The following is a 25,133-nucleotide window of genomic DNA, read 5'->3' as shown; positions in this document are numbered from 1 at the left end:
GCCAGATTCTCTGTTATGGAACCTCTCTCCTCTGCCTGGGCCTAAATATATGACAATGGACTGTTACAGTGGTGGCTGACGTGAAACCTGATTCTCTGCTATAACATGCAGACTGATTCTCTGCTGACATGAAGCCAGATTCTCTGTTAAGGGACCTCTCTCCTCTGCCTGGGTGCCTGGGACTAAATATCTGACAATGGACTGTTACAGTGGTGGTTGACGTGAAGCCAGATTCTCTGCTATGGGACCTCTCTCCAATTGATATTGGTTAATTTTTATTTATTTTATTTTTATTTTTATTCATTTCCCTATAACATTTGTTTGCAGGGGATTTACCTACATGTTGCTGCCTTTTGCAGCCCTCTAGCTCTTTCCTGGGCTGTTTTACAGCCTTTTTAGTGCCGAAAAGTTTGGGTCCCCATTGACTTCAATAGGGTTCGGGACGAAGTTCGGGTCGGGTTCGGATCCCGAACATTTCCGGGAAGTTCGGCCGAACTTCTCGAACCCGAACATCCAGGTGTTCGCTCAACTCTAGTCCCAAAGGCATTTTTCCAGAATCTCGTATCCTTAATGTCACCTTTTATCTGGGGTACGAATAGACCGAAACTGTCTATATTAAATTTGACACGTTTTAAAAAGGAAGGTGGCATGTCTCTGCCTGACATACACCTGTATCACTTAGCTGGGCAATTGTGAAATATAAAGTCTTGGCTATCGCCAGATGGCACTCTGTGCAGACAAGAAAAGCATCTTGCAAAATATCTAGATCTTACCAATTTGTGGCCAGTTTTGGAAAAACCCAAACTATTCCCTCGTAGGTTGCTACCGATTCATAGGGTGGCTGTCCAAGTATGGTCGGCTGGTAAACATCTTCATAGAATCGAGACGGACCTAATGGAGACGCCAGTTTGGGATAACCCCATGTTTCCTGATCTGATGGTACTGGGAGATGGTGCGTTTTGGAAGGAGCATGGGGTTGTCACACTGGGGAACTTATATAATAATAATGTCTTCAATGACTTTGAATCCTTGAGTCACAGACATGAGTTGCCTAGGAATACATTCTACAAGTTTTTGCAGTTAAGGCATGCCATGCAAACACATTATAGAGATATCCCAGTTCTGTTATCCACTTTTCCAATGATTGGAGTTATATGCTCTCAAGGCCCACGTGGCTTCATATCAGGACTTTATACCCATCTTCTATGTGTCAAGCTAAGAGGTAACCCGATGCAAGCACTGTCAAAATAGAAAGCAATGATTCCGGATTTATCTAATGAAGATAATGAGGAAATACTTGAATCCCCCACATTAGTGTCACCAGCCATAAACAATAAGTTTATACAACTATGCATAATACACCAAAGTTATATGTCTCCACGGAGGGTGCATAGGATGGGCAGGATTGCTCACTCCAGATGCCATAGATGTGCAGCAGAAAATGCTGATTTCTGGCATCTTATATGGGCATGCCCTTATATAAAAAGGTTTTGGGAGGAGGTGGTGACTCTACTCACAGATTTATTGGGATGTACAGTGCCACTTCATCCTAAAATATGCCTTTTCGGAATATTAGATGAGATCCTTTACTCTTACCATACAAGGATATTCTTGAGGGAAACCCTATTCTTGGCACAAAAAGCTATAGCCATTAGATGGATGGGAGACAGAGCACCTACTCTAGCACAATGGAAGTTATTTGTTAATACTGTAATTCCATATGAAAATATTGTGTTTAAGAACAGGGGCTGTATGTCTAAATTTCAAAAGGTGTGGGGGGTATGCTGTTCATCAACACAAACGCTCTACTCAGCTCGTACATTGACAGAAGCATTGCAAGCGGAACTTGTCAGACATCAGTAAAGTTTTGCAGGACGGGGGAAGATGTGATAATATAGACCTAGACACATTACCCTAATTAATGATGCTGATACCTTTATTGGCATTACGAGCCTTCCCTCTGGAGGATGGATTGACTTACCGACACGGCACAAGTGTTATATGTTTTATTCTTCTTATTCATGTATACGTCATATGTTCAACTCACTTTTATCATGCTGATGTATAATGTATGGAAGTATTTGTTCATGTATATCGTTATAATTGGCTTTATGAGTTCAATAAAGCGAATAAAAAAAAAAAGTGTACATAGGTGTATATATCTATATAGTGTATATAAGTGTACATAGGTGTATATGTGTATGTAGCAGGGATCAGCAACCTCTGGCACTCCAGCTGTTCAGAAACTACAACTCCCAGAAACCTCCCTTCTCATCTATGGGAGTTACAAGCACAGGCAAGCAGGTGTGCATGCTGGGAGTTGTAGTTTCACAGCAGTTAGTTGCTAAACCCTGGTATATAGTCTATATAAGTGTACGTAGGTGTATATAAGTGTATATAAGTGTATATAGTGTATAAGTGTAGACAGACTCCTATATTGCTAACAATGGTTACGAATAAACCACAAATAACACAGGCTGCTCTTCGGTTTTGACAGTGCAAGAAAATGACAAACAGAAAAATCTTGGCAAAGGATGAGATAAAGTTTCTTTGGAAGACTTTCAGCCTGATGAGATGAGAACAATTTGCTCTATTCTAAATCCACAATTTGCAAAGCAGTCAAAATAAGGCAGTGGTGGATGAGTAGACGCCAGCAACATCCTACAAATGATCAGGCACAGCAAGGTAGACAGAAAATGGCATATAGCCCTATGTAAGAGGCTAATTAATATAGCCACACATAGACTATAATAAACTAACTGTTTTGCCCGAGTCCAGCTCCAGCAGTGGAAAAAGTAGCTAACTGGAGGGGGTAGGGCTACTTTAGATGCTGCTATCTCCTGAATGGTAGCAGCTAGAAACATGCAACTGGTCTTGTTTCATACAAGACCAAAATGACAGCTAAAGTCCAAGCAACAGAGGAGAAATCACTCTTAGAAATCGGGTCGGGAATAATCGCGGGCAAAACCTGATTTTACTTTCACTTTCAGCTGCATTCACAGCATCCCGATTTCTATCAGTGATAAATTTCCCTGTACTGAACATATTGCTCATTCTGGTATTGTCTGAAAGCTTGGAATGCTTTCAAACAAGACCAGTTGCATGTTTCTAGCTGCTACCATTCAGGAGATATCACCATCTAAAGTAGCCCTCCCCCTCCAGTTAGCTACTTTTCCCACTGCTGGAGCTGGACTCAGGCAAAACAGTAAGGTGGTTAAAGAGGTTCTCTGGGGATTAAGAAAATTCCGAAATATCTTTCATTAGTTATAATGGCTCGTTTTGTCTAAGGAGCAATCATCAGGGGAAATAAAATGGCCATAGTCCTATTAGTACACACAAAACCTGTCCTAATCACACATCAGACAAGTTACTTCACAACACTGAGGTAAAGAGCTGCCTCATCTCCTCCTACATGTCAGGGATTATGATCCTGATTAGAACTGATAAGATCTTCAGCTGAATCTCTGTAGGAATGGAGTTCATAAGGAGACATGAAGTACAAAGAGGAAGGACAGGACAGACTGTGTTAATGGAGACTGCATACAAGTGCTGCTGCTCATTACCACATCCCCACCCTCTACTTCATGTCTCCTCATGAACTCCATTCCTACAGAGATTCAGCTGCAGATCTTATCATCTGTATTCAGGATCATAATCCCTGACAAGTAGGAGAGGAGGATGAGGCAGCTCTTTACCTCAGTGTTGTGAAGTAACTTGTCCTGCTGTGTGATTAGGACAGGTGTACTAATAGGACAGCGGCCATTTTATTTTTCCTAATGATTGCTCCCTAGACAAAATGAGCCTTTATAACTAATGAAAGGTATTGGGGAATATATTTATAATAAAGTAATATTTAAGTATTTTTATTTTCTTAATTCCCGGATAACCCCTTTAAAGGGGTTTTCCCATGACTAATGTTAAAAATTAAAATCAAACATCATATAGTACATGACAACCTCTTTCTAACAAAGCTAGAACCAGCCCTGTACCTCACATGTATCCAGAAATCTCCCCATTCATTGCTCTGCTAGATTTATATCAAGCTGGCAGCTCAAGGAGAGTGTCCTTTCTGCTGCAGCTAAGGGGGCGTGTCTCAACTCTCCCTATCACAGCTCATGAAGCAGTAGAAGAATGAAAATGAGCATGTGCGGCCATCTCAGTGAGCAGGACAAAGAAATAAGAAACAAACAGCAGGTGGTGCTACACATATACATTTTATTGAATAACTCAGTGGCTATGCTAAATTATTATTTACATGCAATTACAAAGGTATTCAGATCCAGGTGCTGGATTGAAAACTGTAGAATATTTTTTGTGGGACAACCTTTTTAAATAACTTTTACATGCCTCTATTAGGGTATGCCACATGTAGTGGGTCCACTGCAAATTTTCTGCAGAGGAAAATCCACAAAGTATTTGGCTGAAATTATGGCTAGGCACCACTCAGAAGCCTGGCCCTGTCAATCATACAGGAAAGGTCTGGAGAGAGGAAAATGATAGTGCAACAAGTGGTTCAGCATGCCCTCAGTGCACTTTAGAAAAATACAGGCTTACAATATGGGGAGGCAACTCGACAAACCATTTAAAACTGTTTATGATGGTGACAGACTCCCTTTACGGCGCCCTCACATGTGGCGGAATTTTCCACAGTAAGATCCGCAGGTGCAGATTTGACAAAGTTGTGTTTTTTGTTGTAGATTACACTGCAGATTTTTCCTCAACGAAATGGAAAGGGAATTTTGTTTGTGAATTATGTTGTTGATTTCTGTGCAGATTACATCATGAAGACAGCTACTTACTGTACATGAAATCTGCAACACAACATTTGCCTCCTGTTCCGCTATGGAATTAATGTTCCTCAGCGGGTCAGAACGCAGGTATTGACACTTTTCATCCCCATAGGATAACATACAGGATGACTTTATGTCACGGATTTTATTGTGGAATATCCTGCAACGTGTGAGGACACCCTTAGGGCTCATGCACACAATCTTGATTTTGGTCCACATCCAATATTTCTTTTTTTGGGTCAGATGCAGACCCATTCATTTCAATCGCCCCACAAAAGATGCGGTAGCACAATGTGTGCTGTCCGCATCCATATGTCCATTCTGCGGACCCGCAAAAAAAAAATAGACTATGTCCTATTCCTGTCTGTTTTGCGGAGGAGAATAGGCGGTCCTAGAGAGAACAGGACGTACCAATCTGCAAAATGCAGAATGCACATGGCCGGTATCTATGTTTTGCAGATCCGCAATTTTCAGACCACAAAAACGGCTTTGGCTGTGTGCATGAGGCCCTAGGGCTTATGGGTGAGACCAAATGGTGAAGCCACACATGTTGGCCACTTCCAGAAAAACTGGTAAGCCACACCATTTGATCTCACCCAGGGTCGGACTGGCCCCCAAGGGTACAGGGGAATCCCCCGGTGGGCCCCTAGTTTTCCACCCCCTGCACAAGAGGCACATAACATAGTAGACTGATTGCACTACATACATATATTGGAAATGTACAGTACCTCAACCAGTCTATGTTCATATAAAAAACTTGCTAGATTATTTATTATATTTGAATGTATCTGTACAATGGGCCCCAAAAATAAATTTTACAGGTGGCCCCTAGATGCCCCAGTCCGACACTGATCTCACCCATAAGCTGACTACCTGATCCGCTCCCTCCCATGTGTGTCCATGTAATTCATGATTACACAGAGTCCGCTAGAACTTTTTAAACTGTGCTCTGGCTAATGGATAAGTGTCCTATGCAGGGGAAGGAGAAATCAGCGGTGGAGTAAAACAAAAATGTGCTAGCATAGAAGTGTATGGTTTGTTTCAAGGCGGTAACCTGTAGCAGTCACAATGCTGAAACCCTAATAACAGCAAACAGAGAAAATACAAGTCAGGTAATGAAAAGATTACCCTAATTTCACAAATATGCTTGTTCCTCTAGCTCGTGACTGTGTTGTTGGTGAATGGAGCCATTGGAGTGGCTGTGCAATCCAGTGCAGCCCAACATATAGAGTGCGCAGTCGTCAAGTGTTACAGGAGCCTGAAAATAGGGGAGAGCCCTGCCCACACCTACAGGAGAAGGCCGGATGTCTGGAATATTTCACAAACCAGGGCATTGAATGTGGACATCTATATGGTAAAACATAAAGACATTTTTAATTAGGTCATGGAAGCCTCATACAGCTTCTATTATTCTAATACGACCCAGTACTCGATCCGTTATTCTTTATTATACACAATTGCAGAACTCATTCCATTATAAAGGTTCCTTCACATCACTGTTTTGTTTTCTGATCCATCAATGGCTCTCTGATGGAACTGACACAAATAGATGCAAAATGAGCACAACGGATGCTAGAAAAAGGCTACTTCCACATTGGCGGCACAGCTCTCTGGCAGGCTGTTCCGGCATAGAATGCCAGATAGTTTTGTGCAGCGTTTTTTCTCCAGGCCGTCAGATCAATAGGGCCGGCAGGCATTTCGGTAACATTGGTAACATCCTGCTGCAGAGCTGTGCCACCAAAGTGAAAGTAGATAGATCAGAACGGTAATGTGAATGAACCCTAAGTAGTCTTTATATACTGTAGACATTTACTCTGACATTATACTCGGCCGACAGGAAGGACTTCCCTCAGTATTGTCTATTTTCGGAAAAATCAGGAAGCTGGAGTCCAAATGAGCATCTGAAGGCACAGATAAGACCTTGCTTTTCCATTAATCCGGCTATCTATGTCCAAAGCAGCCTTAACAGACAGATAAAGCTTCTAAAAATGGTATATGTGAATAACGTAGGTCTGAAGGTAAAAGTAACAGTTTTCTTCCATAGTTCCTGCCTTCATTACCACTTCCGAATATAACAAAGAAAGAAAGAGGCGCGCTGTGGCGATAGACTGGGCATCCAATACAGAGGATTCTGGGTACAGTATTAAACCTCAATCGATATACTGTGTATTGTATGTTGTATTTTCTTTCTTCTAGCTAAAGGGTTTAATATTGATGGACTGTTCCAAGGATAGGTTATCAATACCCCCATCAATCAGCTGTTTAGGGCAGCCGCCATCGCCGGAAACCAAGGCTCCATCCACTTTTTAGGGAAGCTGAGCTGCAGTACCCTGCCATGGCCACTACACAGTGGATGGCACCTTGTGCTTTTGGCTCAAAGACGGATGTCCAAAACTATTGATCATTGGGATGGAGGATGTCAGACCCCCTTTGATTTGATATTGATGACCTTATGCTGAGATTATGCCATCAATATCTAACGTCTCATCCACACTAACGTATTAACTTTCTGTGTGGGAAAAGATGCGGGTGCTTTGCGGGAAAATGCATGATTTTTCAACGTGAATACAAAGCGGTTTAATGCGTTTTGCACGCGCGTGGGAAAAATCGGCATGTTTGGTACCCAGACCCGAACCCGGACTTCTTCACAGAAGTTCGGGTTTGGGTTATAAGGGAAAATAATAGCATTCTGAATACAGAATGCAAAGTAAATGGAGAGGTTAAAAAATAAAAATTAAACTCACCTTATCCACTTGATTGCGCATCCCGGCTCGTCTTCTTTCTTCTTCTTTGAGGACCTGGAGAAAAAGGACCTTTGGTGAAGTCACTGCGCTGATCATATGGTCTATCACCATGGTGATGAATCATGTGATGGACCATGTGACGTCACCAAAGGTCCATTTCCTCCCAGGTCCTCAAAGAAAAAGAAAGAAGACGAGCCGGGATGCACAATCAAGTGGATGAGGTGAGTTTATTTTTTTAATATTTTTTAACCCCTCCATCCCTAATTTACTTAGCATTCTGTATTAAGAATGCTATTATTTTCCCTTATAACCATGTTATAAGGGAAAATAATAAAGATCGGGTCCCCATCCTGATCGTCACCAGGCAACCATGCGTGAAAATCGCAACGCATCCGCATCTGCTTGCGGATGCTTGCGATTTTTACGCAGCCACATTCACTTCTATGGGGCCTGCTTTGCGTGAAAAACGCACAATATAGAGCATGCTGCGATTTTCACACAACGCACAAGTGATGCGTGAAAATCGCCGCTAATCTGCACAGCCCCTTAAAGTGATCGGGTCTGGATTCAGTGCGGGTGCAATGTGTTCACCTCACGCATTGCACCTGCACGGAATTCTCGCCCGTGTGAAAAAGGCCTTAGAGTGCCTTCACACACTGTGGATTTTGTTTTCCATCCTGAATTACAATGCAAGTCAATGGGGACGGATCCGTTTGATGTTGACACAATATGGTGCCATTTCAAACGGATCCATCCCCATTGACTTTCAATGTAAAGTCTGGAGTTCTTTTATACCATCGGATTGGAGTTTTCTCCAATCCGATGGTATATTTTAACTTGAAGCATCCCCATCACCATGGGAACGCCTCTATGTTAGAATATACTGTCGGATATGAGCTACATTGTGAAACTCAGATCCGACAGTATATTCTAACTGGTGATGGGGACGCTTCAGGTTAGAATATACAAAAAAAACTGTGTACATGACTGCCCCCTGCTGCCTGTTTTTAACTCATTGGTGGCCAGTGGGACCCCCCCCCCACCCTCCCCTGTAGTTAACTCGTTGGTGGCCAGTGTGCGCCCCCGCCCCCCCCCCTCCCTCTATTGTAATAATAGCATTGGTGGCAGTGTGCGCCCCCGCCCCCCCCTCCCTCCCTCTATTGTAATAATAGCATTGGTGGCAGTGTGTGCCCCCCCCTCCCTCCCTCTATTGTAATAATAGCATTGGTGGCAGTGTGCGCCCCCCCTCTCCCTCCCTCTATTGTAATAATAGCATTGGTGGCAGTGTGAGGCCTCCCCTCTCCCCCCCCCCCCCACGATCATTGGTGGCAGCGGAGTAGAAGCATCATACTTACCTGGCTGCTGGCTGCTGCGATCTCTGGGTCCGGCCGGGAGCTCCTCCTACTGGTAAGTGACAGGTCTGTGCGGCGCCTTGCTGTCACTTACAAGTAGGAGGAGCTCCCGGCCAGACGCAGACATCGCAGCAGCCAGCAGGTATGAAGTATGAATCTTCTACTATTGCTAAGGCTAAGTAACCATGGCAACCAGGACTGTAGTAGCGTCCTCGTTGCCATGGTTACCGATCAGAGCCCCAGCGATTAAACTGGGACTCCGATCGGAACTCCGCTGCCACCAATGATCTGGAGGGGGGGGGGGGGGAGAGGGGAGGCCGCACACTGCCACCAATGTATCAAAAGAATAGAGGGAGGAAGGGGGGGGGGGGGGCGCACACTGCCACCAATGTTATCATTACAATAGAGGGAGGGAGAAGGGGCGCACTGGCCACCAACCAATGAAATTTAAACTGGGGAGGGAGGGGGGTCTGCCCCCTGCTGCCTGGCAGCCCGGATCTCTTACAGGGGGCTATGATAGCACAAACAACCCCTTCAGGTGCAGCACCTGAGGTGTTAATTGTACGGATCACGGCCTCCTGTAAGAGATCGGGTGCTGCCAGGCAGCAGGGGGCAGTCATGTACACAGTTCGTTGTATATTCTAACTAGAAGCGTCCCCATCACAATGGGAACGCCTCTGTGTTAGAATATACTGTCGGATCTGAGTTTTCACGAAGTGAAAACTCAGCTATGAAAAAGCTTTTATGCAGACGGATCTTCGGATATGAAAAGTAACCTACGGCCACGGATCACGGATGCCAATCTTGTGTGCATCCGTGTTCTTTCACGGACCCATTGACTTGAATGGGTCCGTGAACCGTTGTCCGTCAAAAAAATAGGACGGGTCATATTTTTTTGACGGACAGGATACACGGATCACGGTCTCGGCTGCAAAACGGTGCATTTTCCGATTTTTCCACGCACCCATTGAAAGTCAATGGGTCCGCGAAAAAAAAACGGAGAACGGCACAACTGCCACGGATGCACACAACGGTCGGGTGCATGAGGCCTAAGATCCAGGGCTACCTGACTTTATATAAATATAAGCTGCTGTCTGGTGAAGATAATGCTTGCTAATCTTTACATCAGGTACTGCGTTGAGTTCCAGATTGAATCCTTTTCTCCAGCCTGCTTGACTCAGGATGAACCACATGCTCGCTGGATGCTGTATATCAGAGATGGCTACACTGTGTGTGTGGCATGCCAGCACCCTGCAATGAATGTCAGGAACCATCGGTGCTATGGAGATGGTAGTGGTGCTAACAGGTGAGAATTTAATGGGGGGAATTTATCATGCCCTGCACTTCAGAATTCTGGCTTAAAAAAGTACAAAAATAGGGCTTTTGCAACATTTTGGCCTTTGTTGTGGAAAAATTTGATAGTTCATCACTTACTCCAGTTTTGAAAAGTGGGTTGGAAGGTGGGTACAGTTAGCTATCTTAATGTGTTTCACCCCAGATTTATCAATGTGACCTTTTAAAAAAAATTGCAAAAAAAAGATGCAAAGTCCCTCCAGTATGAGGTTGGCACAAAAAAAAACTGGAGTAGTATTTCTAGACTAATTGAAAAAAGAAAAAAACTTATATGAGGATTAATAATATTGGTGCTAAGTACCCAAAGGCAGTCTCAAGCAAAACTGACCTAAAATATTACCCTCATGAACCCCCCCCCCCCCATTATTTCTGTGCATACAATGTTACATCTGTAGGAGAATATGTGACTATATTCCCAGGAGTTTATGATTATAGCGACTGCTAACTGGGAGTATAGAAAAAACTATGTCACAGGGAATACACCAATCTGAGCCAACCAAGTTATGGTAAAAGGTCAACATTTTCTAAATCAAGGGAAGAAATAGAAGTTATTTAGTTATTTTTTTTAAAAAAAAGGCCTATTAGAGTAATAAAAAACGACTTACCGTTCCAAACCTCCTCCATTCCAGCACCATTACTCCATCCTCTCCGCTGCCACAGCCATCGGGTCATGCTTTGGTTGCAGAAATGATGTGTATGGCATGTGACTGCTGCAGCCAATCACTGGCCTCAGCGGTACACGTTATGAGACTTCTGAGGCCCATAATGGTTGCAGTGGTGATTTGTGGTGTACGCACATGTCACTGCTGCACTCAGGATAACAAAGGCGAGTGGGGAGGAAAGAGGTGGAATGGAGGGGCTCAGGAATTGAGTATAATATTATTTAGTTCATTTAATACCTTCCTTGTCTAAAGTAAATCAATCAATAAATAAATAAAATAACTCTGATCAACCCCTTTAACTCTGCAAGATCCAGATGCAAATGAGAATAAAATGATTAAAATAAATGAATAAATAAATGAAAGATGCAGAAATCCTGATTCTACACAGTACACACCTTACATTACAACCTACCGTATCAATAGAATTCATTAGACCAGCCCCTCAATGCCCTCCATACACATTAGTATGTAAGAGTTTTACATAATTATTAATTTTTTTAATTTTAATTATTAATTTTTTTAATTCTTTAATTCTAGTGTCTAGAGTTTCTTATGCCCAGTAATTCTGCACAAATCACTAAAGATTAATTTGCTTCTTTTTTTGTGTGTTTTCAGGGACCAAATTCTTCACTGGCAAGCTGTGGGAAATGGCAAGTGTCATGGAACCTGGAAAAAAGTTAGAGAGCTTGAGAAGTGCTCCTGCCCCTTGGTTCATAGCTTTATTTTTATATGATTTAGGTTATGGAACCATGTCAAGGAAAATAAGCTATTTTATATATTTTGTAAGTATTATAGTTATATTAGCATGTATGATTAAACCTAACATCCTTTAGATAAGACCACATGGGGCAGAACTTAGTGGCTGCTTACAGTTTGTAAATAAATGGCCACACAGTTATTTTGGGGGAGGGAGGGGGTAGTTGTTTCCCAGAAAATTAACAACCACTTAACATTCCAGTGTACAAAGAGGTATCTCCCAAGGAAAGAGAACCATCCCGATAGCATGACCTTGTGGAAGTGGCTCCCTACAAATCATAATCCGACTTTACAAATGGCTTGGCTATTTTCCCTTGTCATGTCCCAAGGCTTGTTAAAAAGTCAATTTTGACTCATAAGTGGCCACTTCCACAAGGTGGCGATAGAGAGATAGTTCTCTTTCCATGGGAGATACCTCTTTGCATATTGTTTTCCCATGGAGCATTGCCAAGTCTCCACACCAGGGAGTACTTCCAGTAAATCTCTATATAGGACTGGTTTCTTTAAAGGGAGTCTGTCACCTACCTGACCGGTTTCAAACAAGGTGACATTGTTCAGTGGGGCACAAAGACATGACACAGATGTTACCCGTGTTTAGTTCTTCAGATGCATCAAATCTCCCAAAAAGTCATTTTTTTATCATATGCTAATGAGCCGTCGCAAGTACCCAGGGGCCGAGAGTTTTCTGAAAGTGCCTAAGTTCCCCCGCCTCACTCGCGCCTAACTCCGCACCTCAGTAAGCTCAGGCCAGCCCTGTGGCACTGTGACATCATATTTCCCTATAGGCTGTTCGCGCATCACTGCCAGGCCCGGGCATTCTGTTCTGCCCACTGTGGTCAGAAGCACAGAGATATGCAGTATGTTAAAAGAGATAGCATATGATAAAAACTACTTTTTGGGCGATTTGAAGCATCTGAAGAACTAAACACAGGTAACATCTGTGTCATGTCTTTGTGCCCCACTAAACAATGTCACCTGTTTGAAACCAGTCAAGTAGTTGACAGACTCCCTTTAAAAGACCCTACCTAAGGGTACTTTCACACTTGCGGCAGGACTGATCCGACAGGCTGTTCACCCTGTCGGATCCATCCTTCCGCTATTTCGCCGTGCTGCCGGACCGCCGCTCCGTCCCCACTGACTATACGGCAGTTCGCGGTGAGAGGCCGCCTGACTAAAAAGTCGGACATGCAGGACTTTTAGTCCGGCGGCTTTTCGCCGTGCACTGCCGTGCTGCGCCGGATCTCCGCCGCTGTCCCCATTATAGTCAATGGGGACGGAGCGTCGGTCCGGCAGCACGAAGAAATAGCGGAAGGACGGATCCGACAGGGTGAACAGCCTGTCGGATCCGTCCTGCCGCAAGTGTGAAAGTACCCTAAGCTAACATTCCAAAGGAAAGCCACAGTGGCTCGTGGTCTTTGTTGCATCACAAAAACCCTAAAAGGAGGACATAACTGGCTTCGTACATAACTGGCGCTATTAGCAGGTGTTCCAATAAATATATAAGTTGGGTCCCCTGTTCTTAGACTCCAAAAATATAATAAGCATTTCTTTACGTTAATTGTCAGGCTGAATTGTTTACATGCCGAGTGTTCCTTTCTTTTAACATGTATATTTTATACTTGCTGTGCCTGCTCGCCAATATGCTATTATTTTTTGAGATAAAGAACTGTCCTAATAAATGTACAGTATGCAGTTTTGCTTTAATGCACAAAAATAACTGTTGAACAAAAAAAAAATGCTATAATAAACTATTTTATGTAATCATGATGTTTGTACCATGCCTGAGCTATAAACATAGTATATTATGTAGCTGTATCATCAGAATAAAGTCTTTCAGCAAAACAGTACAGGAACTGCTCTTCCTGTCACCATCAGCAGCATAGAGGGAAAGATTATGGGTGCAGATGGCTATCACAGTGTCCTTTCTGCTCTGTTCATAGACAGAAAACATGCAAGTAAATGGCATCACTATTGGCACTAGGTAGCGTGGCTGATCTTCCATGTTGCCCAAAGCTGCTACTATATACAACTTTAGATGTAATTCAATCACTGTATAATGAAAAAGTATGCAATTTCAAAAACAAAACAAAAACAAATCAGTGACCAATATAGCCACCTTTCTTTGCAAGGACACTCAAAAGCCTGCCATCCATGGATTCTGTCAGTGTTTTGATCTGTTCACCATCAACATTGCGTGCAGCAGCAACCACAGCCTCCCAGACACTGTTCAGAGAGGTGTACTGTTTTCCCTCCTTGTAAATCTCACATTTGATGATGGACCACAGGTTCTCAATGGGGTTCAGATCAGGTGAACAAGGAGGCCATGTCATTAGATTTTCTTCTTTTATACCCTTTCCTGCCAGCCACGCTATGGAGTACTTGGACGCGTGTGATGGAGCATTGTCCTGCATGAAAATCATGTTTTTCTTGAAGGATGCAGACTTCTTCCTGTACCACTGCTTGAAGAAGGTGTCTTCCAGAAACTGGCAGTAGGACTGGGAGTTGAGCTTGACTCCATCCTCAACCCGAAAAGGCCCCACAAGCTCATCTTTGATGATACCAGCCCAAACCAGTACTCCACCTCCACCTTGCTGGCGTCTGAGTCGGACTGGAGCTCTCTGCCCTTTACCAATCCAGCCACGGGCCCATCCATCTGGCCCATCAAGACTCACTCTCATTTCATCAGTCCATAAAACCTTAGAAAAATCAGTCTTGAGATATTTCTTGGCCCAGTCTTGACGTTTCAGCTTGTGTGTCTTGTTCAGTGGTGGTCGTCTTTCAGCCTTTCTTACCTTGGCCATGTCTCTGAGTATTGCACACCTTGTGCTTTTGGGCACTCCAGTGATGTTTCAGCTCTGAAATATGGCCAAACTGGTGGCAAGTGGCATCTTGGCAGCTGCACGCTTGACTTTTCTCAGTTCATGGGCAGTTATTTTGCGCCTTGGTTTTTCCACACGCTTCTTGCGACCCTGTTGACTATTTTGAATGAAACGCTTGATTGTTCGATGATCACGCTTCAGAAGCTTTGCAATTTTAAGAGTGCTGCATCCCTCTGCAAGATATATCACTATTTTTGACTTTTCTGAGCCTGTCAAGTCCTTCTTTTGACCCATTTTGCCAAAGGAAAGGAAGTTGCCTAATAATTATGCACACCTGATATAGGGTGTTGATGTCATTAGACCACACCCCTTCTCATTACAGAGATGCACATCACCTAATATGCTTAATTGGTAGTAGGCTTTCGAGCCTATACAGCTTGGAGTAAGACAACATGCATAAAGAGGATGATGTGGTCAAAATACTAATTTGCCTAATAATTCTGCACTCCCTGTAGCTCATACATGATACAATATAGCAAACATAAAGGGGCAGATTTACTAATCCTACAATCTACAAAAAGCCACCATCAAAGTAACAGGGCTGTCCTAAACTTATACCAACCACAGTACAAAAAGGAGGAATGCTATTTTCTGCAATACCATAGAGAATGGACGGAGTGGAGGTATGCACGCTTGACCTGCTGGTCCGCTCATTTTGGAGGAATGTGGCCCCCGTCCTTGTGAATGGTGGGGCAGTAATGATTACTGTGGGTGTGTGTATGTACCGATATCCATTATGGCCCAGGTCTTGCCTAACAGACACAACAGCCTGGCTGCCCCTGGCTGTCATCCATTACGGCCCCTGGCCTCATTCCCCAGCCTGTGCTCTCTCCTGCTCTGCTCAGCAGGCACCATGATGTCACTGCATCATGCCTGCTTCTGGGGGATAGCATGATGTGCTCTGGTCATTGGGGAAACGGAGCTAGGAATTACTTTTTTCTACTTTATTAACACTACAGGGGCTTCGCTACGTAAGTGGGCATAATGTGGCCAGTGCTATTGAAAGGGGGGAACTAAGGAGCCTCACTGTTGTGTGGGGGCACCAAGGGGGCATAACTACTGTGTAGGAGCACTAAGGGGGCATAACTACTGTGTAGGGGCACTAAGAATGCATTCAGTTGTGTCAGGACACGAAAGGGGTATCACTGCTGGGAAGAGGACACTAAAGGGGAATAATTACTGTGTGGGGCAGTAAGGGGGCATACAGGGCCTGGGCAGCATACTGCTAAGTAAACTACTAAATCGTATCCTGTCCAGCACCATTCCTGTTACAGCAAAAAGCAGTATACATGGTTTTGAGCAGAAATGGTTTAATACAAGATCTGTGCCTGATGCAAAGAAAATAGACATCCACATGTTCGGACACCCAGACACGTTGGCAGACATCCATCAGAGGATTATGAGTAGCCAGAAGAAATGAACAGACAAATGACTCCAGCAGACGCACGTCAGCAGATCAACGTGTCGACGTGTACTGAAACCACTTCACTTGAAGCCACTCCGAGAGTCAGTTGTGCAAGAGTTAAAGGGTTTTCTTTTCAGAATCTATGAGATACCATACTACAAAATAACACTGATTGCAAACAATGTTAATTTGCACACACAAAAAGTAATTTCCTAACAAATTCATTCAAGGCCATGTTGCAAAAATGTGTACACCCCAACTGAAAATCTAAAGTTTATACTACAAATTTCTAATTAACAAGTATTCAACCACATGTGGGTCTAATTCTTCAATAAGGGAAAGTGTCATCAGAAAATTACCTATTGTTTAAATCACGTTTTATGTTTAACCACTTCAACCCCCCTAGCTAAAACCCCCTTAATGACCAGGCCACTTTTTACACTTCTGCACTACACTACTTTCACTGTTTATTGCTCGGTCATGCAACTTACCACCCAAATGAATTTTACCTCCTTTTCTATTCACTAATAGAGCTTTAATTTGGTGGTATTTCATTGCTGCTGACATTTTTACTTTTTTTGTTATTAATCGAAATTTAACTATTTTTTTGCAAAAAAAACGACATCCATATATAAATTTTTCGCTAAATTTATTGTTCTACATGTCTTTGGTTAAAAAAAAATGTTTGGGTAAAAAAAAAAAAATGGTTTGGGTAAAAGTTATAGCATTTACAAACTATGGTACAAAAATGTGAATTTCCGCTTTTTGAAGCAGCTCTGACTTTCTGAGCACCTGTCATGTTTCCTGAGGTTCTACAATGCCCAGACAGTACAAACACCCCACAAATGACCCCATTTTGGAAAGTAGACACCCTAAGGTATTCACTGATGGGCAAAGTGAGTTCATAGAACTTTTTATTTGTTGTCACAAGTTAGCGGAAAATGATGAGTTATTTTTTATTTTATTTTTTTCTTACAAAGTCTCATATTCCACTAACTTGTGACAAAAAAATAAATAAAAAATTCTAGGAACTCACCATGCCCATCATAGAATACCCTGAGGTGTCTTCTTTCCAAAATGGGGTCACTTGTGGGGTAGTTATACTGCCCTGGCATTTTAGGGGCCCATATGCGTGAGAAGTAGTTTGCAATCAAAATCTGTAAAAAATGACCGGTGAAATCCGAAAGGTGCTCTTTGGAATGTGTGCCCCTTTGCCCACCTAGGCTGCAAAAAAGTGTCACACATCTGGTATCGCCGTACTCAGGAGAAGTTGGGGAATGTGTTTTGGGGTGTCATTTTACATATACCCATGCTGGGTGAGATAAATATCTTGGTCAAATGCCAACTTTGTATAAAAAAATGGGAAATGTTGTCTTTTGCCAAGATATTTCTCTCACCCAGCATGGGTATATGTAAAATGACACCCCAAAACACATTCCCCAACTTCTCCTGAGTACGGCGATACCAGATGTGTGACACTTTTTTGCAGCCTATGTGGGCAAAGGGGCACACATTCCAAAGAGCACCTTTAGGATTTCACCAGCCATTTTTTACAGATTTTGATTTCAAACTACTTCTCACGCATATGGGCCCCTAAACTGCCAGGGCAGTATAACTACCACACAAGTGACACCATTTTGGAAAGAAGACACCCCAAGGTATTCCGTGAGGGGCATGGCGAGTTCCTAGAATTTTTTATTTTTTTGGCACAAGTTAGCGGAAAATGATGATTTATTTTTTATTTTATTTTTTTCTTACAAAGTCTTATTTTCCGCTAACTTGTGACAAAAAATAAAAAATTCTAGGAACTCGCCATGCCCCTCACGGAATACCTTGGGGTATCTTCTTTCCAAAATGGGGTCACTTGTGGGGTAGTTATACTGCCTTGGCATTCTATGGGCCCTAATGTGTGGTAAGTAGTTTGAAATCAAAATGTGTAAAAAATGACCTGTGAAATCCTAAAGGTGCGCTTTGGAATGTGTGCCCCTTTGCCCACCTAGGCGGCAAAAAAGTGTCACACATCTGGTATCGCCGTACTCAGGAGAAGTTGGGGAATGTGTTTTGGGGTGTCATTTTACATATACCCATGCTGGGTGAGAGAAATATCTTGGCAAAACACAACTTTTCCCATTTTTTTTATACAAAGTTGGCATTTGACCAAGATATTTATCTCACCCAGCATGGGTATATGTAAAATGACACCCCAAAACACATTCCCCAACTTCTCCTGAGTACGGCGATACCAGATGTGTGACACTTTTTTGCAGCCTATGTGGGCAAAGGGGCACACATTCCAAAGAGCACCTTTAGGATTTCACCAGCCATTTTTTACAGATTTTGATTTCAAACTACTTCTCACGCATATGGGCCCCTAAATTGCCAGGGCAGTATAACTACCACACAAGTGACACCATTTTGGAAAGAAGACACCCCAAGGTATTCCGTGAGGGGCATGGCGAGTTCCTAGAATTTTTTATTTTTTTGGCACAAGTTAGCGGAAAATGATGATTTATTTTTATTTTATTTTTTTCTTACAAAGTCTTATTTTCCGCTAACTTGTGACAAAAAATAAAAAATTCTAGGAACTCGCCATGCCCCTCACGGAATACCTTGGGGTATCTTCTTTCCAAAATGGGGTCACTTGTGGGGTAGTTATACTGCCTTGGCATTCTATGGGCCCTAATGTGTGGTAAGTAGTTTGAAATCAAAATGTGTAAAAAATGACCTGTGAAATCCTAAAGGTGCGCTTTGGAATGTGTGCCCCTTTGCCCACCTAGGCGGCAAAAAAGTGTCACACATCTGGTATCGCCGTACTCAGGAGAAGTTGGGGAATGTGTTTTGGGGTGTCATTTTACATATACCCATGCTGGGTGAGAGAAATATCTTGGCAAAACACAACTTTTCCCATTTTTTTTATACAAAGTTGGCATTTGACCAAGATATTTATCTCACCCAGCATGGGTATATGTAAAATGACACCCCAAAACACATTCCCCAACTTCTCCTGAGTACGGCGATACCAGATGTGTGACACTTTTTTTTGCAGCCTAGATGCGCAAAGCGGCCCAAATTTATTTTAGGAGGGCATTTTTAGACATTTTGATCCCAGACTTCTTCTCACGCTTTCGGGCCCCTAAAATGCCAGGGCAGTATAAATACCCCACATGTGACCCCATTTTGGAAAGAAGACACCCCAAGGTATTCAATGAGGGGCATGGCGAGTTCATAGATTTTTTTTTTTTTTGGCACAAGTTAGCGGAAATTGTTTTTTTTTGGTATTTTCTCACAAAGTCTCCCTTTCCGCTAACTTGGGACAAAAATGTCAATCTTTCATGGACTCAATATGCCCCTCACGGAATACCTTGGGTGTCTTCTTTCCAAAATGGGGTCACATGTGGGGTATTTATACTGCTCTGGCATTTTAGGGGCCCGAAAGCGTGAGAAGAAGTCTGGAATATAAATGTCTAAAAAATGTTATGCATTTGGATTCCGTGAGGGGTACGGTGAGTTCATGTGAGATTTTATTTTTTGACACAAGTTAGTGGAATATGAGACTTTGTAAGAAAAATTAAATAAAAATTAAATATCTATTTCCGCTAACGTGTGTCCAAAAAAAAAAAAGTCTAAATGGAGCCTTACAGGGGGTAATCAATGACAGGGGGTGATCAGGGAGTGTATATGAGGTGATCACCCACCTGTCATTGATCACCCCCCTGTAAGGCATTATTCAGACGTCCGTATGTGTTTTGCGGATCCGATCCATGTATCCGTGGATCTGTAAAAATCATACGGACGTCTGAACGGAGCCTGACAGGGGGGTGATCAATGACAGGCGGATGATCAATGACAGGGGGGGTGATCAGGGAGTCTATATGGGGTGATCAGGGGTTCATAAGGGGTTAATAAGTGACGGGGGGGGGTGTAGTGTAGTGTAGTGGTGTTTTGTGGTACTTTACACAGCTACCTGTGTCCTCTGGTGGTAGATCCAAACAAAAGGGACCACCAGAGGACCAGGTAGCAGGTATATTAGACGCCGTTATCAAAACAATGTCTAATATACCTGTAAGGGGTTAAAAAAATTAATCGCATCTCCAGCCTGCCAGCGAACGATCGCCGCTGGCAGGCTGGAGATCCTGTCTCTTACCTTCCGTTCCTGTGTGCGCGCATTCACAGGAAGTCACGGCTCTCGCGAGATGACGCGTGTATTCGTCACTCTGCGCAGAGCTGCTGCCTCCGGACCGCAGATCTGCGTTAGGTGGTCCGGAAGCGGTTAACATATTTTGAAAGAATTTTTGATGATGTTATTTTTTTTTTTTCTGAGAATATCTATATTTAAACAAAAACCACAGATCACTTTACTAAAGTTACCTGCTTATCTATACACAGAGGTGATATAATTACAGGAAGGATTAGTATGACAGATAAGACAGGATTCACCATTCAAGTGATTGTCAAAGCTTGTCTATGATCTCCTTGTGCAATGAATGACCTCTGCACAGGGCATGCCTAGAAAACTCTCCCATAGAAGTCAATGAGGTTCCCTCCTGATAATTGTGTCTATGGACAATGTGATGCCATAAAGCAATGTTCTAAATGCTTTCTAAATGCTGTTAAGAACAGCTCAGGCAAGATAGCAGCCCCATAATAATGTTCTGGAAACAGAATAAAAAAATCTGGAGATTAAGAAACAAAGCATATGTGTTATTATCTGGTTTTAACTGGTAGATAACATTTTTGGTGACACATTTCCTCTAAACTTGTGTCCAGCAGACAGATGACTATAAAAGGACGTTTCCTGAGGTTCTACAATGCCCAGACAGTACAAACACCCCACAAATGACCCCATTTTGGAAAGTAGACACCCTAAAGGTATTTACTGATGGGCAAAGTGAGTTCATAGAACTTTTTATTTTTTGTCACAAGTTAGCAGAAAATGATGATTTATTTTTTTCTTACAAAGTCTCATATTCCACTAACTTGTGACAAAAAATAAAAAAATTCTAGGAACTCACCATGCCCATCATAGAATACCCTGAGGTGTCTTCTTTCCAAAATGGGGTCACTTGTGGGGTAGTTATACTGCCCTGGCATTTTAGGGGCCCATATGCGTGAGAAGTAGTTTGCAATCAAAATCTGTAAAAAATGACTGGTGAAATCTGAAAGGTGCTCTTTGGAATGTGTGCCCCTTTGCCCACCTAGGCTGCAAAAAAGTGTCACACATCTGGTATCGCCGTACTCAGGAGAAGTTGGGTAATGTGTTTTGGGGTGTCATTTTACATATACCCATGCTGGGTGAGATAAATATCTTGGTCAAATGCCAACTTTGTATAAAAAAAATGGGAAATGTTGTCTTTTGCCAAGATATTTCTCTCACCCAGCATGGGTATATGTAAAATGACACCCCAAAACACATTCCCCAACTTCTCCTGAGTACGGCGATACCAGATGTGTGACACTTTTTTGCAGCCTATGTGGGCAAAGGGGCACACATTCCAAAGAGCACCTTTAGGATTTCACCAGCCATTTTCTACAGATTTTGATTTCAAACTACTTCTCACGCATATGGGCCCCTAAATTGCCAGGACAGTATAACTACCACACATTTTGGAAAGAAGACACCCCAAGGTATTCCGTGAGGGGCATGGCGAGTTCCTAGAATTTTCTTAACAAAGAAAACCCCTTCCCAATTCATGCTGTCAGCAATTGCACCACATGGAAGAGAAACGTCACAAGACCTGAGAAAGAAAATAATTTCTTTACACAAGAAAAGTGAAGCCTACAAGAAGATCAGCAAAGATTTACTTATCAGTCAGAAGACAACACTGATACAAAAATGTAAAGAAGATGGAACTGCAACCATTTCACAGAGACGTCCATGGAACTTAACACCTAAACAGGAGCGTCTTCTGATAAGAAGGGTTGAAGAAAATCGCCTTGCAAGTTCACTGTAGTTAGCAAAAGAAGTAGAAAGCCAAACTGGGGTGAGTGTTTCCTTGACACAATAAAATGTTCACTGCAGAGAAATGGCATGCATGGGTGTCATCCACGATTGAAGCCTCTCCTGAAGCACATGCACAAAAAAGCCCACTTACAATTTGCCAGGGCCCATGCTGAAAAAGATAAAGACTACTGGTACTCTTTACTCTGGAGAGATGAGACCAAGATAAATGTATTTGGAACTAATGACTTCAAAACTGTATGGCATCGCAAGACTGAGGAGTACAAAGAAAATAATATGGTGCCTAAAGTGAGACATGGTGGTGGCAGTGTCCCTATGTCGGGTTGCATGAGTGCTGCTGGTGTTGGGGAGCTGCATTTCATTGATGGTATCATGAATTCACAGATGTACTGCTCTATATTGAAAGAGAAGATGCTACTATACTCTTTGCCCTTGGTTGTTGTGCACTTTTACAACATGACAATGATCATTGTGGAAACACAAATCTAAGGCCACTGTTGTATTTCTGAAGAATATCAGGATGAAAGTGATTCAGCGACCAAGTATGTCTCCTGATCTGAACCCAATCAAACACCTACGGGAAATTTAGAATAAAAAAAGCTGAGCATCACTCTGTCACAGACGTTCCCGCGACAGGTGTCAGGAGATCAGCGAGATTGGCAACACATGGGTTGATCTGACATGTTTTCCGTTTGGATCAAATTACATCTGTGTTGTTTTTGGTGCTTGCGACACCTTCTTTCCCCAGGTGTGGTTATTAGGGTCATTTAACCTTCTCTATTTATAGTCTCTTCTCCCACAATGCTGTGCGGTTTATAGCTTCTGTTTGGACCTTTGGATAGATTGTGGTTGGATCTCGGCCGAGTTCCTGGTGCTTCCATTGCTCCTTTGAATTTCCGTCTTTCCTTTCCCTTTTGTACTTTGGGTTCTGTGTGTTGCATTTCCCTATTGTTTGTATTAGGCCTGAAGGAGACTCCTGTTTGTCCTTACTTTTGGAGGAACAGATAGTCTTGCCCCTGCTGTTAGTACCAGGGTCTTATAGGGCTAGATAGGACTCTAGGTATTCCTGCTTATGAACTCACCTATTTTTGGGGTCTGTACATACTGGTAGTCAGTCAGGATTTTGGTTAGGGTTTTCACTAGGAGGTGTCCATCATCCTTCCCTAGTTCTCAGGCCTGATTCCCTGTTCCCCCCCTTCCCTCCTATGCTCGGTGTGGTGTTCCCCCCCACACCGAAGCATGACAGTCTTCATCCAGCATCCAGGCTCTAAAAGAGGTCGTTCTTTAAGAATGGAGAAAGATAGATGTTGCAATATGTCGCCAACTTGTTCCTTCATGCCCAGAAGGCTTGGTGCAGTCCTTAACCTCTTGGAGACATATGACGTACTGGTACGGCATGATGTCCTGGTACTTAAGGACACATGACGTACCGGTACGTCAAGTATATTTCCGATCACTGCCGCAGGACGAGCGGTGATCGGAACACAGTGCCTGCTGAAATCAATCAGCAGGCACCGTGGTACGATGCCCAGGGGGGTCCTGTGACGCCCCCATGTCGGCAATCGCAGCAAACCACAGGTCAATTCAGACCTGCAGTTTGCTGCGTTTCTGGGTTATTCGGGTCTCTGATGACCCGATAACCCGGAAAGGACGGTGATTTGTGGTGTGATAATACACCACCAATCACGTTCCTTGGATCCCGAGAGGTGGCGGTCACGCCACCTCTCAGGATCACATCTGATTGGCTGGCAGGGAGGCTGGGCGGGCGGAGGGGCAAATTTGAATTGCCGGAGCTCCTCTCCCCGCTCATACTGGTCCGTGGAGCGGGAGAGAGCGGAGCTCCGGCTGTGCTGCCCTTGAAAAGTGAGTTTTTTGTGCCATCAGGCACTATAGTTTGTAGGGACAGGTAGGGATAGGCGGATTTCGGCAGGGATAGTGAGGGATAGATAGAGGGAAAACGTTTTTTTTCTTGAGCACCTTTAGCACCTTGATCAGGTGTCTGAGGTCCACAGCACTTAGCTGTGTGACCCTAGACCCCCCCCCCTCTCCCCCACACACTTTTTTGGGGGCGCAAGTTTTTTTTTTTTTGCATGCGCTGACTGTGGCCGGCACTCTTTGCGTCCGGCCACTGTTAGCGCATCGCCCACCCCACAGCGCATTTGTAACTTTCTTTTTTTAGTTAGTTTTTCGTTATTTTTCTTATTTTTTTTAGCTGTAGGCCAAAGTTCGCGAACACCCGTGTCCTCACACACACGCACACTGAATAAAGATTTACACGCATACACACACACACACACACACTCCCCTATGGCCCGCAGAACGTTCTCGGCCGAGGAGGCATACGCCCTGCTTGCCTCTGAGTCCGAGAGCCCCAGTGAGGACGAGGATGACCCCACTTTCCTGTTGTCATCCGCGTCCTCCTCATCATCTAGCAATGATGATGAGCCGCCTTGACGGCGAAGATGTCACCAGGCGGATCAAGGGGACCTACATGCCAGGGACCCTGGGCCCACACTAGTACGAGCAGCTCTGGGGCTTGTACTAGTTTTCCAGCCCACCAAATTAGTCCACCTGAGCCCCCTGCCAGTGAACTTGTCTTGTGTACCCCAGAGAATTTTGAGCCCGCGATTCCCGATTTTGTTGGCCAACCAGGAATCCAGATTTCCACAGTGGGCTTCACTGAATATGACTACTTTAGTCTTTTTTCAGTGACCACTTTGTAAATCTGATGGGGGAGCAAACGAAACTGTATGCCCAACGTCCTCTACCAGACCTCACTCTACAGTATGGCCATGACACATACCCGGTTTGAGGCCATCCGGAAATGTCTGCATTATGCAGATAATACAGCATGTCCCCCCCAAGGTGATCCTGCCTATGACTGCCTGTACAAAATCAGGCTGGTCATCGATCACTTTGGGGCCAAATTTGTGGAGGCCTATGTACCTGGAAGGGAGGTCGCGGTTGAGGAGTCTCTCATTGCTTTCAAGGGGAGACTCATTTTCCGCCAGTATCTTCCCTCTAAGCGGGCGAGGTATGGCGTGAAGCTGTACAAACTTTGTGAGAGTACCTCAGGGTACACTTAGAAGTTTTGTGTGTACGAGGGGCAAGATTCCCGTATTCAACCCCCAGAATGTCCCCCCACTCTGGGTGTTAGCGGGAAACTTGTATGGGACCTTATGCAGCCACTGCTAGATTAGGGTTACCACCTGTACGTGGATAACTTTTATACT

The 25,133-nt window shown here is 43.6% G+C and overlaps 1 protein-coding gene across 1 annotated transcript in view; it reads left to right on the top strand.

The window, feature by feature from the left end:
- The window catches only part of SBSPON (somatomedin B and thrombospondin type 1 domain containing), a 49,326-nt gene extending 36,742 nt beyond the window's left edge, over window positions 1–12,584 (top strand). Inside the window, exons 2-5 of the mRNA XM_044294079.1 lie at window positions 5,950–6,144; window positions 6,835–6,925; window positions 10,016–10,192; window positions 11,517–12,584. Coding sequence (XP_044150014.1) covers window positions 5,950–6,144; window positions 6,835–6,925; window positions 10,016–10,192; window positions 11,517–11,634 — 581 coding nt within the window. The 3' untranslated portion in view covers window positions 11,635–12,584. The remainder of the gene's footprint in view (window positions 1–5,949; window positions 6,145–6,834; window positions 6,926–10,015; window positions 10,193–11,516) is intronic.
- The last annotated feature ends 12,549 nt before the right edge of the window (window positions 12,585–25,133 follow it).

Source organism: Bufo gargarizans, chromosome 5 (assembly GCF_014858855.1).
Source record: "Bufo gargarizans isolate SCDJY-AF-19 chromosome 5, ASM1485885v1, whole genome shotgun sequence".
NCBI lineage: Eukaryota > Metazoa > Chordata > Amphibia > Anura > Bufonidae > Bufo > Bufo gargarizans.
The sequence above is the reverse complement of the archived record's forward strand: the minus strand, read 5'-3'. Positions and strand labels throughout refer to the sequence as shown.